The sequence below is a fragment of the Eleutherodactylus coqui genome, chromosome 11 (genome assembly GCF_035609145.1).
Source record: "Eleutherodactylus coqui strain aEleCoq1 chromosome 11, aEleCoq1.hap1, whole genome shotgun sequence".
Classification (NCBI taxonomy): Eukaryota; Metazoa; Chordata; class Amphibia; order Anura; family Eleutherodactylidae; genus Eleutherodactylus; species Eleutherodactylus coqui.
Window position 1 is genome coordinate 143,176,321 of NC_089847.1, and position 14,938 is coordinate 143,191,258.

Genomic DNA, 14,938 nt, shown 5'->3' on the forward strand with positions numbered 1-14,938 from the left:
GGTATTGAAGAAAGTCTGCGTCCTGCAGCAAGTTATTGGTCAGATTTAGAGGTGAGCGAGCGTACTCGTCCGAGCTTGATGCTCGTTCCAGTATTAGGATGCTCGAGATGCTCGTTACTCGAGGCGAGCACCACGCGGTGTTCGAGTCAATTCCATTTCCTTCCCTGAAAGTTTTGCGTCATTTTCTGACCAATAGACATGCAGGGAAGGCATTACCACTTCCTCCTGTGACGTTCCAGCCCTATCCCACCCCCCTGCAGTGAGTGGCTGGTGAGATCAAGTGACCCCCGAGTATTTAAAGTGGGGCGCCCGCGGCTCGCCTCAGACACACGCTGGGAGAGATCAGGGACAGTGCTGGTGCTGCTATAGCTAAAGTGTTAGTGTGGAATCCTGTCTACAAGAACCCCAACGGTCCTTCTTAGGGCCGCATATGACCGTCTGCATTACTGTTGTGGCTGCTGGTAGCAGTTTTGCAAAACATTTTTTTTTGTATATCGGGCGTTCAGCCCCATTACAGCTATAGCGTTCTCAGGCTGCAGTCTGTACTACATAGTATAGGGACAGCATTGCTGGGATAGGGACAGTGGTAGTGTAGGATCCTGTGTACAAGAACCACAATGGTCCTTCTTAGGGCTACCTGTGACCGTGTGCATTTTACAGGTTGTCTGATGGGAGTTGTAGTCCATCACTATTGCACAGCTAGGCCTGTTTGCAGCTTTCCGTATAACTTTTTTCTGGCTGCAGTTTGCGTTACAATACCGCTGTCAGCCTCCAACTGTACGCCAATAATTCCAAACTTTTTTACACTGGCCTGTATCTGCAGTCAACTTCACGCACAGCGTACGGCGACAGTCCCTGATAGAGGGAAAGTCATATACACGCTATATAGCCGGTATTCTTTTTCAAAAATTTTTTTAAATAAAAGCTCCTTCTTTGGGCTACCTCTGACCGTGTGCGTTTTACAGGTTGTCTGATGGGAGTTGTAGTCCTTTACTATTGCACAGCTAGGCCTGTTTGCGGCCTTCCTGACTAATTTTTTCTGCCTGGAGTTTACCTTACTATACCGCTCTCAGCAACAAAGTGTACGCACAAAATTCCAAGACTATTAACACCGGCCTGTGTCTGCAGTGAATTAGAGACGCACAGCATACGGCCACAGCGACTGATATAGGGAAAATTATATACACACTATATAGCCTGCATTCTTTGACCAAAAAAAACAAAAAGCTCTTTCTTAGGGCTACCGCTGACCGTTTACCTTTTACTGGGTGTCTGATGGGAGTTGTAGTCCATCACTATTGCACTTAGGCCTGTTTACGGCCTTCCTGACTATTTTTTTCTGCCTGGAGTTTGCCTTACTATACTGCTCTCAGCGACAAAGACTACACACATAATTCCAAGATTATTTACACCGGCCTGTGTCTGCAGTGAATTTGACGCTCAGCGTACGGCCAACACAGGTACTTATAGACGGAAAGTGATATACACAGTATATAGCCTGTCTTCTTTTTAAAAAAAAAACCCAAAAAGCTCCTTCGTTGGGCTACCTCTGACCGTCTGCATTTTACTGGGTGCCTGGTGGGAGTTTTGGTGCATCACTATTGCATTGCTAGGCCTGTTTGCGGCCTTCCTTCCATTTATTTCTGCCTGGAGTTAGCGTTACAATTCCGCTCTCTGCATGAAAGTGTACGCATATAATTGCATAATTATTTACAGCGGTCTGTGTCTGCTCTATTTGTAATCCACCATGCTGAGGGGTAGGGGTAGGGGTCGAGGATGTGGATGCGGGCGAGGATGCGGAGTTCCAAGTGAGGGTGTGGGCACAGGCCGACCCTGGTCCAGGTGTATACCAGCTGGCTGCTGCGGGATTAGGAGAGAGGCAAGTTTCTGGGGTCCCCAGCTTCATATCACAATTTTTGGGTCCACGTGGTAGACCTTTATTACAAACAGAGCAGTGTGAGCAGGTCCTGTCGTGGATGGCAGAAAATGCATCCAGAAATGTATTGACCACCCAGTCTTCTACGCCGTCCACTGCTGAAACTCTGAATCCTCTGGCTGCTGCTCCTCCTTCCTCACAGCCTATACTGCTGCTACAAAAATGGTACTGGCGTCTGCATATGCTTCTGCTACATAAATGTTACAGGGGTCTGCTGATACTGCTGCTACAAAAATGGTACTGGGGTCTGCATATGCTTCTGCTACATAAATGTTACAGGGGTCTGTGTATACTGCTGCTAGAGAAATGATACTTGGGTCTGCCTATACTTCCACTACAGAAATGGTACTGGGGTCTGCAGCTACCAAAATGTTACAGGGGTCTGCCTATACTTCTGCTACAGAAATGTTCCTGGGGTCTGTTTATACCTTTGCTACAGGAATGTTACAGCGGTCTGTGTAAACTATGGGTGCACTAAGTCTTCCCATCGCGATGTTTTACCTATATGGCACAAAAAATACAGTGACTGACTAGCCCAGAATTGCTGGCCGAGGCCAAGTTGCTTGGCGGGGCGAAACTCTCCCATGGTTGGGCACTTTGTGCACTTACAGCATAGGCTAGGCCAAGGAACTCAAAGACTGCCCCTTCCAGTGTTGAGCTATCTATGTTGCGACACATGGATTTCCCGTTGCTATGTAACTGAGGGCACCTTGGGTCACAAAGGTGGAGGCTTGGAACCGAGCCTGACCCTGGGCCCGCTAATGTGCTTCCCACACAGAATATAGCGGGTCGTGGTCATGGTGTCTTGGCCTTGTAAGGCCACCTCCTCCTGCTTGGGGTCAGGTGATCAGCAATGAGCATCATGTATTTTCTCTCGTGTTACCACAGTTATCTGAGAAACTTGTTTGGGCCAAAGGAGAGGACAGTAACTGCATTAATGTTACAGGGGTCTGCCTATACTTCAGCTGCAGAAATGTTACAGAGGTCTGCCTATACTGCTGCTACACAAATGTTACTGGGGTCTGCCTATAATGTTACTACATAAATGTTACTGGGGTCTGTCTATACTGTTACTACTGAAATGTTACTGGGGTCTCCCTAGACTTCTGCAACATAACTGTTACTGGGGTCAGCTTAGACCTTTGCTACAGGAATATTACAGGGGTCTGTGCATACTATGGGTGCACTAAGTTTTCCCATCGTGGTGTTCTACCTATCTGGCCCAAAAGAAAACACTGACTGACTAGGGCATGGAGTGTGGGCTGAAGCCAACATGTATTTTCTCTCACGTTACAACAGCTATCCGGGGCACTGCAATGGGATTTCTTTATGTACCGTCGGTGGCTTCCTGGGACCCACCCATGCTGTGGGTTCACACAGACTTCCCATAGCGGAGTTGTACCTGCCTGGCACTTAAAAAACAGACTGACTAGGGCATGGAGTGTGGGCCGAAGCCAACATGTATTTTCTGTCACGTTACCACAGCTATCTGGGGCACTGCATTGGGACAAACAAGAGGAGCGATACAGCGCTAATGAGACGTTCACAGCTACGCTAGCATCGGAGTCCGCTGTAGGCCCGCGATTGCTGAGGGTTTGTGCAGAGGCCTATGTCCTGGGTGCAGTGAAAGTCTGCCATGGTTGGGCACTCGGATTTCTTTATGTGTACTGTCTTTAAGTTCCTTGGACCCACCCATGCTCTGGGTGCACACAGACTTCCCATAGAGATGCTTTATCTGTCTGTCCCCAAAACACTGACAGACTTGGGTAGGGTCCAGAGTGCAGATGGTTTACCCCTTGCGTTGTCGATGAGGTATCCGACACCCAAACAGAATGAGTAGTGTGTGGACACATATAGATTCCCCATTGCTATGTCACTCGCAGCACCTTGGGCCACACAAGGTGTTTGCCGGGACCGAGCTTGGCCAAGGGCCCGCTCACATCCTTTCAGCACAGGCTACAGCGGGTCCTGGTCTTGGTTTCAGGGCCTTGTGAGGCCATCTCCTCCTCCTGCTTGGTGTCAGGGGGTCAGCATTGCGCATCATGTATTTTCTCTCATGTTACCAGTTATCTGAGAAACTCGTTTGGGCCACAGGAGAGGAGCATAACTGCATTAATGAGACCTTCACAGGTGTACTAGCATCGAAGTCCGCTTCCTGCCTACGATTGCTGAAGCTGTTGGCCAAGGCCTATGTCCCGGGGGAACTGCAACGGCGCCAGGTTGGGCCTGTGGAACTTTTTCCTGGCTAATCCAGTCTTTCGAGCGGTGAAAGAAAACGTAACGGATTTAATGAGACCTTCACAGGTGTACTAGCATTGAAGTCCGCTTCATGCCTACGATTGCTGAAGCTGTGGCCCGAGGTCTATGTCGTCGGTGCAGTGTAAGTCTGCCATGTTTGGCCACTCTGATTTCTTTATTGTTCATGTCTTGAGTTGCCTAGGACCCACCTATGCTGTTGGTGCACACAGACTTCCCATCACGGTGTTTGACCTGTCTGGCACAAAGACACTGACTGACTTGGGTAGGGGGCAGAGTGCAGATGGCTTTCCCCTTGTGGTGTCGATTGAGCTATGCGACACCTAGACAGAATGAATACTGTGTGGGCACATGGATTCCCCATAGCTATGTAACTCATGCCCACGTTTGCAGCTCCTGACGGAGGTGGCACTTTATTGAAATGAAGATCGAACGTCAATTTCTCAACGATTCTCTACAGCATTGTGGGCTATCGCCCTGCGCCTTTTAAAGAGGGTCGCTGCCTGGCCCTGCCAACCCTCTGCAGTGTGTGCCTCCGGTTCCTCCTCATGGCAGACGCACCTTTAAATAGACATGAGGGTGGTGTGGCATGAGGGCAGCTGAAGGCTGCGCAGGGACACTTTTGTGTGCGCTGCGGACGCAGGGTCGTGCGGGGGGTTGGGCAGCATGTAACCCAGGAGAAGAGGCAGGGGTGTGTCCCGCAGGCAGTGCTTGTCCTTAGTTGGAGGTAGTGTGGTGCTTAGCTAAGGTATGCATTGCTAATGAGGGTTTGTCCGAAGTAAAAATTGTTGGGGGGGGGCCCACTCTTGCCGCTATTGTGGCTTAATAGTGAGACCTGCATGTTGCCCCTCGCCTGCCCTATCCGTTTCTGTGTCGTTTCCATCACTTTCTTGGGTTTCCCAGATTTTCACAAATGAAAACCTTAGCGAGCATCGGCGATATACAAAAATGCTCGAGTCGTCCATTGACTTCCATGGGGTTCGTTACTCGAAACGAACCCTCGAGCATCGCAGGAAGTTCGACTCGAGCAACGAGCACCCGAGCATTTTGGTGCTCGCTCATCTCTAGTCAGATTAGCAACGCTTAATGGGGTTCGTGTCTACAGTTTGGGGTGTTTTTTGGGTGGCAGGATGGGGTGTTGGATAACATTATATAACTAGTTGTAAGACTGAGAGTCATGCTCTAAAGTAATGCAGTATGTTTTGTGTCTGTAGACTTCTAGGCTGACAATGAGGAAAAGTGATTAAAGCAGATTTCCAGTAAGTCATGAGATGTTAAAAAAGTAACTGTTGGTAAAAGTGCTGCTATAGAGGAGCGATGGCAAATTTAGGAAGATGAAGAAGCCATAAACTCTCCAATGATCCGATGGCAACTGTGTTCCTGACTGTATAAGATGACCAGTCTATCCTTTGCCATAAACAGTTTCATTTCATGGACACAAAGGACTTCTGCTCAGGGAAGTGGAAATGTTTGCAGTCAGGCCTTATTTCACACCTTGCTATGTGTCCATGGGCAGGTAGGAGTTAAAGGAAATGTAACATCAGAAAATGACCTACTGTATAAATCACATTTTTGGTTAAACATATTTTGTAACCATTTTGATTTTTTTTTTTTGTTTTTTTTTTAAATTTCTGTTCACAATCTGCTTTTTTCTACATCTTTAAATCCTGCATTTTTCACACTAACCACAGAGCCTAATAAGGGCTCAGTCAGACGAGTGACGATGCACGCGTATTTCCGCGCAGAAAAAAAAATCACTGCAGATGCAGACGAAAATCCGCACCTGTCAAAGAAAGAACATATGGGTGGCAATGGACGTGGTCATGCGGATGTTCGCCCGCACGCGGTGCGGTTTTTATTTCCATGCGGAAATACACGCGGATCGCCGCTCGTCTGACTGAGCCCTAATAGGCTCATATTTCCTGATTTGTAGATTAAGCTTTCTGGCAGTCATCTCACTATGATCACAGACAGGATTACACTGAGGTGACACCTATATATAGATAACACAGGATCCACCATTCACAACAAGTGATGTCACAGCTCACCTCCTCTCCTTCCCTGCACAATGACCTCTGCACAGGACACATGTTGTTCTAAATGCTGTTAAATGCAAATCAGGCAATATGGCCACCCATATACAGACAGCAAAATAAACAATTCTACAATCAGAAAATAAATACAAATTAGAAAAATGGAATATGTTTCTCTGTCTGGTTTTAATTAATAAGAAAAACACTTGGTGAGATAGTCCAATAATAGAGTAAGGAGCAAATGCTGGGCCACGGTCAGTGCTCAGGATGGAAAGTGTCCACAGGGAAATCCAGAATTTTACTTGGACTGAACTTGACTTCATTGAACAAACAACAAACCCCCAAAGACGGAGGCAGATGTAACATTTCACTATATGTAGCCTTACCTGATACGTACATACAAATACATGCGCTGTGAAGGAGGCGCAGAATTCCCATGACCCATCCCATAAGGTGATGAAGGGGTGCCTGTGTTTTGCTAACTATTCAGCACACACCTTATGGGCCAAGACTACTGGGACTAAAACCGATGCATGTTAGATGCCCAGATACAAAAGAGCGGTGATCGCTTTCCTCACAATCAGCGTTCATTTGCATAAGAAATAAGAGAAATATTTAGTGAGATTCCTGTGGCTGAAAAGAAAACTGATTACTAAGAAGCCGAAAGAAAGGCAGCAGCTGCTTTCATTAGCAAACGTTGGCCCAGAAATGGCCTGAGGAGGGGGGGATGGGTTACCCGAATACACTTCAAATCACTAGGAAACTAATTCTGGCTGACATGTTAGGCTGGCCACAGACACACAGATATTTTTGCTGATCGCTTTGTGATATCTTTCAAGCAGCTGCCAAGCGTTCAGTCCTTTTCCATACTCTGAGAAAACCCTAAAGAACGCGATTGTAGACAAAAGCCAAACAAAGATCAGCAAAAGACCCTTAAAGCTATATCAATTCATGTATACGAGGTAACTTGGGTCATATGTATTCCACATTCGTCTAGTCTTAATTTATCAAAAGTAGAGGTAGGAACCTTAAGTTTGCGACTTCGAGGATAAGTAAATTGGAAATGTCTTTTGGGTCACTTTATAGAATTGACCTTTGTTATGTTAAACTCTGGATTACAAAACATAAAGTGTGATAATCTGATCTCTTTATGCTCACACGCTTCTGATTTTGTTTTGACAGTATGTGGCATTCGCCTCCCTCTTCTTCATTCTGGTTTCCATCACCACCTTCTGCCTCGAGACTCATGAAAGATTTAACCCCATCGTGAACAAAACTGAAACTGAAATAATTGGGAATGAAACCCAGCAGCGCTTTTACATTGCATCGGAGACAGAAGCCTTCCTGACTTACATCGAAGGAGTCTGTGTGGTCTGGTTTACATTCGAGTTCCTGATGAGGATTACCTTCTGCCCAAATAAGGTGGAATTTATCAAAAACACTTTAAACATCATTGACTTTGTGGCCATTCTGCCTTTCTATCTGGAGGTGGGACTTAGTGGCCTGTCTTCCAAAGCTGCTAAGGATGTCTTGGGCTTCTTAAGGGTTGTCCGATTTGTGCGAATTCTTCGAATTTTCAAGCTGACCAGGCATTTTGTTGGTCTAAGGGTTCTTGGACATACTCTTCGTGCCAGCACAAATGAATTCCTGCTGCTCATCATATTCTTGGCATTGGGAGTTTTAATTTTTGCCACAATGATCTATTATGCTGAGAGAATAGGTGCTAACCCTAATGATCCTAGTGCCAGTGAACATACACATTTCAAAAATATCCCTATCGGCTTCTGGTGGGCAGTTGTCACCATGACCACACTTGGGTACGGAGACATGTATCCTCAGACATGGTCTGGCATGCTGGTGGGAGCATTGTGCGCTCTTGCTGGTGTGCTGACTATTGCTATGCCTGTACCTGTCATTGTGAACAATTTTGGAATGTATTATTCCTTAGCAATGGCTAAGCAGAAGCTACCAAAGAAAAAAAAGAAGCATATCCCACGCCCTCCCCAACTGGGATCCCCAAATTATTGTAAATCTGTTGTAAATTCTCCCCACCACAGCACTCAGAGTGATACTTGCCCGCTCGCTCAAGAAGAAATCTTAGAAATTAACCGAGCAGGTAGGAAACCACTTAGAGGAATGTCTATTTGATCATCATCATCCATTCCTTGTAGAGAATTCAAATTCAGTTCTAACATCTTAACTAGGAAATGCAAAGGGCATTGACCCATTGATGGTGCCATAGCACACATTCTGAGTATGTGTGAGGTGGTAGGCTAGCCTTCTGGGACGTGTGAGGTGAGCCGGTGGAAGGTCTTCACAAGTATTAGGGTAGATAACCCTTGCTTTACATAGTAGGAAGGATTCTCATTCTTTGGTGTTTGGAAGATCGCTATGCCTTTGGTGGAGAACAAAGTGATGAAATGCTGCACAGGTGATTCCTGGACTAGCAATCTGTTACATTCAGCTCGTGTCTTATAGCTGACTTATTGGGTTTGGGATAATTCTGCATGATTGAACTTTCAGCCCTATAGATACAGAAGGCAAAACAACAGAAAGTGTTAAGTGAGAAAAAATAAGATGGGTAGAAAAGCAAACGTGAAGCTTGTCAACAGCTGAATACAAGTAGTTCAGTAGTGAAAGTAACTGAGGCAGCACAACTCTCTAGAAAACGTAGTACTATAGGAATTGTACCTTGTAGCATGTAAAAGCATTTCTTCTCTACAGCGTCTTAGGGCGGTGCATTGTCTGTTTAGGGAAGGAGCTTTATGGATTACATGGGCTGGGTGAGAGCGGACAGCAATGCATTACTGACAATCTGATTCATGCAAGCAGGATTCTTAATCCCAACCAGAGCAAAAGAGGGAGCCTCCTGTCGTATCCCATGGCTAGTGGTCGTTCATTGGGTTTATCTCAGTTTTATGAGATGTCTTCTGCATCTGGGGCTTTGATGATTTTAGCCCTTCTCTACCTCTCTCCATGGAATATTAGTGCTGTTAATATGCCAGGGTACAAATTGACAAGATGATTCTATAGTGACCAATACAGTCTTGAAATATTCCAGGAACATGTTTTCTACAATCTTCATCTCGTTGTTTGGAAATGGTCAGATTGAAATCACTTTAGTATTAAATAATTCACCAGCAAAATCACTTTCCCTAACAAAGCGTGAATGTACAGTAAGTGATGAGAAGACACTAAGCGCTGCAGCGTGGGGATGGAGGGATCCTTATGCAGTCATTCATTCAGTTGTACTATCTCATATTTGCATGCTGCCCCATAATGTGAGAAAAACAAAGCATGATGGAGAATCTGAGACGTGGATGGCCATGTGAGAATTTGCAGCAAATCTTTGTTTTTCTCCCATCACTTAATGTCACCCCTGTGTACATCTTGTTTCTACATCTCATTACAGGTCACATTTTAGGTTACTTGCAGTTACTGGGATATGTCAAACTGCAGCAGCCGTCATATCATGAAAACATAACATAAATGAGGAAGGATTGTCAACCGTTTCTAGTCTTCTCAAACATTTTACTATTTTGTATATGATTTCATGAACATAAAGGCCCACATAGGATAGTGCTCATCACAACATCACACTGCAGCAATGATGATGAAAAGCGCCACCAACCAATCATGGACTAACATATTCGAGTTATCTTCTATTTAAATAGCAACCCTCAGCATCTTACAGTCAGGGGAAACAACAAGTATAGAAAATGCAAAGATAAAAGATCCTTGAATGCCAAAAAGGGAACAGAGCTGACCCTGTAAAATGGAGCAGCTACATAGGAGATAGGTACAACTATCGGCACCAGCAGAGGGCACCGAGGAGCAACTAGCAGAAGGGACACAGGTCCACGTGCTAAGGTGCCAAATCCTTGCATCCTGAAGAAAGTCAATAAAAATGAAAAAGCTTGGTCAAAAAGACACAGTGCATGAAATAGAAAGATGATGATAAAACTGTGACCCTAAGGATAGAAGTGACAGACTGTAACTAAGAGACGATAACCACCACAAATCAGGGAGATTCCTTATGAAACCATATACTTTCCATCAAAACTATTCCATTCCCATTGCAAATTACATTTGCCATTTTTATACATTTTCAGCTGTTTGCAAAAGAAAAAATTAGACAGTGTGTTTTATCTCAAGAACACCTAATGCAACTAAGGCCCCCTGCACACCAGTGGAAATTCCGCAGCGGGATTTCCCGCAGAATTTCCACCCATTCCCGCCTGCATAGGATTGCATTACAAAACGCAATACTAGGCACACAGCCGCGATTGAAAACATGCGCGGAAAACAAATTGCGGCATGTTCTATTTCTATGCGGGTCTCGCAGAGGCTCACACAGAAATGTCACTAGTAACACGCCGCCTCCACTCTGCGCATGCGCCTGCTGGGCGGCAGCCGCAACATAGCAGAGAGGGGAGATGCCGGGAGCAGGTGAGCCGCAGCGGTCACTGCAGGGGTACGGGTCGGATCCCGCTGCGAGAATTCTCTGCAGGCGGCCTTATGAAGTACTTGATTAGCTTCATCAGGTGTCCTTGAGACACTACCCAATTTACAAATGAGTGGTCTTATGAGGTATTCTATTCAGTTGCGGAATAATTTGGAGACTGCAGTAGCTAGATAAATCACTCGTTAGATTAGTTTATTGTTCTTTGATTTTTTTTCTTGCAAGCAGATCAAAGGGTAAATTTAGGAGAAAAAAGTAATTTGTAATAGGGGTTAAATAAGTTTGATTGCAATTGTATATGATAGAGCTGTTGCCCTGCAGAGAGAAGTGACAGACTGTAATAAAGGACTACTGCATATCCGAGATTTAGCGTGGTGAAGACAATAAGAGTAAAAAGTACTTTGTGGATGATAATATGATTTTAGAGTGGGGAAGAGCAATGCAGTTAGTTAGAAGAGTCCCACACGGGCTGTAATATATGGCCAAGATAATCGATATCAGTGGTCAGGAGGGGAGAAGGTGGATCTAAATATGTGTTTAGGCTGTAAATGTGTCTGCAGTCTTGGAGTGTCAGTGTACAGTTACGGTTTTGTAGGCCCCCTCTCACACCATTATAAATAAGCCGGAGAGAAACTGATGACAAATCTGAACCAATAGTTTTCATTATCTTTTAATAATCTAAATGAAAGTTTGCTTTTCCAATAACCCCGTTCATCACATGCTGAAACTTGTCGCATGCATGTACTTTAGTGAATTGAAGTAGTCTGCTCCTAGGACTTGTGACATCCAGCTCAAAGGAGAAAGAAACCACAAGCAGTACTGACAGTCATTAGATTAAAATCAGGAGGTTTTTGAAGCCATGTTGGTAAAAAAGTATTTCCATAGTGGCAGGAGGAGAATAATGCCAGTGACAAGCAGCAGCACTCTCGAAACTGGTCAATTCTTAAAGCAGCAAATGTTTTAACTTCCTTCTGCTTTCCAGACACAACTCTGCACACCGAGTTACACATCTCCTAAATTCCAGTGAAGTAATTGGAAAGGTCCTACTCTAAACATCAAGCAGACCTTAAAGAACTCCATACAGTAGTGACTATATAAACAGCTTTCTGGGCAAACACTATAGAAGTGAACCTCAAGGTGGGAACAAGAATAACATGGCCACAAAAGCTTTTCTGACTGCTACATGGACTCTGTAGATCATTAGTCTAAGACAATACACAGTACTTTGATGAACTAGTGCTGCCGGTGAGTGGGAGCAGCATGCAGTGTCTAAGAGTATTGCTGCATATGAAACCTATATATACGGTTCATGGAAAAAAAGGGATATATATATATATTACAGAACGAGAGAAGGGAGAGGAGGACATGATGGAAACCCTTATATATGCTATAGGAGGAGAGAAGGGAGAGGAGGACATGATGGAAACCTTTATATATGTTAGAGGAAGAGAGAAGGGAGAGGGGGACATGATGGAAACCTTTATATATGTTATAGGAGGAGAGAAGGGAGAGGGGGACATGATGGAAACCTTTATATATGTTACAGGAGGAGAGAAGGGAGAGGAGGACATGATGGAAACCTTTATATATGTTAGAGGAGGAGAGAAGAGAGAGGAGGACATGATGGAAACCTTTATATATGTTACAGGAGGAGAGAAGGGAGAGGGGGACATGATGGAAACCTTTATATATGTTAGAGGAAGAGAGAAGGAAAGGGGAAGACATGATGGAAACCTTTATATATGTTAGAGGAGGAGAGAAGAGAGAGGGGGACATGATGGAAACCTTTATATATGTGACAGGAGGAGAGAAGGGAGAGGAGGGACATGATGGAAACCTTTATATATGTTACAGGAGGAGAGAAGGGAGAGGAGGACATGATGGAAACCTTTATATATGTTACAGGAGAGGAGAAGGGAGAATGGGACATGATGGAAATCTTTATATATATTACTGGGGGAGAGAAGGGAGAGGAGGACATGATGGAAACCTTTATATATATTACTGGGGGAGAGAAGGGAGAGGAGGACATGATGGAAACCTTTATATATGTTACAGGGGGAGAGAAGGGAGAGGAGGACATGATGGAAACCTTTATATATGTTACAGGAGGAGAGAAGGGAGAGGAGGACATGATGGAAACCTTTATATATGTTATAGGAGGAGAGAAGGGAGAGGAGGACATGATGGGAACCTTTATATATTACAGGAGGAGAGAAGGGAGAGAGGGACATGATGGAAACCTTTATATATGTTACAGGAGGACAGAAGGGAGAGGAGGACATGATGGAAACCTTTATATATGTTACAGGAGGAAAGAAGGGAGAGGAGGACATGATGGAAACCTTTATATATGTTACAGGAGGACAGAAGGGAGAGGAGGACATGATGGGAACCTTTATATATTACAGGAGGAGAGAAGGGAGAGGAGGACATGATGGAAACCTTTATATATGTTACAGGAGGAGAGAAGGGAGAGGGGGAAATGATGGAAAACTTTATATATGTTAGAGGAGGAGAGAAAAGAGAGGAGGACATGATGGAAACCTTTATATATGTTATAGGAGGAGAGAAGGGAGAGGGGGACATGATGGAGACCTTTATATATGTTACAGGAGGAGAGAAGGGAGAGGAGGACATGATGGAGACCTTTATATATGTTACAGGAGGAGAGAAGGGAGAGGGGGACATGATGGAAACCTTTATATATGTTACAGGAGGACAGAAGGGAGAGGAGGAGATGATGGGAACCTTTATATATTACAGGAGGAGAGAAGGGAGAGGAGGACATGATGGAAACCTTTATATATGTTACAGGAGGAGAGAAGGGAGAGGGGGAAATGATGGAAAACTTTATATATGTTAGAGGAGGAGAGAAAAGAAAGGAGGACATGATGGAAACCTTTATATATTTTATAGGAGGAGAGAAGGGAGAGGAGGACATGATGGAAACCTTTATATATGTTACAGGAGGAGAGAAGGGAAAGGGGGGACATGATGGAAACCTTTATATATGTTAGAGGAGGAGAGAAGGGAGAGGGAGGACATGATGGAAACCTTTATATATGTTACAGGAGGAGACAATGGAGAGGAGGACATGATGGAAACCTTTATATATTACAGGAAGAGAGAAGGGAGAGAGGAGGACATGATGGAAACCTTTATATATATATTACAGGAGGAGAGAAGGGAAAGGGGGACATGATGGAAACCTTTATATATGTTACAGGAGGAGAGAAGGGAGAGGAGGACATGATGGAAACCTTTATATATGTTACAGGAGGAGAGAAGGGAGAGGAGGGACATGATGGAAACCTATATATATGTTACAGGAGGAGAGAAGGGAGAGGAGGACATGATGGGAACCTTTATATATTACAGGAGGAGAGAAGGGAGAGGAGGACATGATGGAAACCTTTATATATGTTACAGGAGGAGAGAAGGGAGAGGAGGACATGATGGAAACCTTTTCTATATGTTACAGGAGGAGAGAAGGTAGAGGAGGACATAATGGAAACTATTATATATGTTACAGGAGGGGAGGGAAGGGAGAGGAGGACATGATGGAAACCTTTATATAAGTTACAGGAGGAGAGAAGGGAGAGGAGGACATAATGGAAACTATTATATATGTTACAGGAGGGGAGGGAAGGGAGAGGAGGACATGATGGAAACCTTTATATAAGTTACAGGAGGGGAGAGAAGGGAGAGGTGGACATGATGGAAACCTTTATATATATTACTGGGGGAGAAAAGGGAGGGAAGGGAGAGGAGGACATGATGGAAACCTTTATATACGTTACAGGAGGAGAGAAGGGAGAGGACGACATCATGGAGACCTTTATATACGTTAGTGGAAGAGAGAAGGGAGAGGGGGACATGATGGAAAGCTTTATATATGTTACAGGGGGAGAGATGGGAGAGGAGGACATGATGGAGACCTGTATATATGTTACAGGAGGAAAGAAGGGAGAGGGGGACATGATGGAGACATTTATATATATAACTGGAGTAGAGAAGGGAAAGAACAGGGATATGATGGAAACCTTTATATATGTTACAGCAGTTGAGATGGGAGAGGAGGACATGATCAAAACCTTTATATATAATGCAGGAGGAGAGAAGGGAGAGGAGGACATGATGGAAACCTTTATATATGTTACAGGAGGAAAGAAGGGAGGGGAGGACATGATAGAAACCTCTATATATGTTACAGGAGGAGAGAAGGGAGAGGAGGACATGATGGAAACC

At 44.7% G+C, this 14,938-nt stretch overlaps 1 protein-coding gene across 1 annotated transcript in view; it reads left to right on the forward strand.

Annotated features, from left to right (window-relative positions):
- KCNC1 (potassium voltage-gated channel subfamily C member 1) overlaps positions 1-14,938 on the forward strand; it is a 155,435-nt gene that overhangs the window by 118,643 nt on the left and 21,854 nt on the right. The window contains exon 2 of the mRNA XM_066582569.1: positions 7,408-8,341. Coding sequence (XP_066438666.1) covers positions 7,408-8,341 — 934 coding nt within the window. The remainder of the gene's footprint in view (positions 1-7,407; positions 8,342-14,938) is intronic.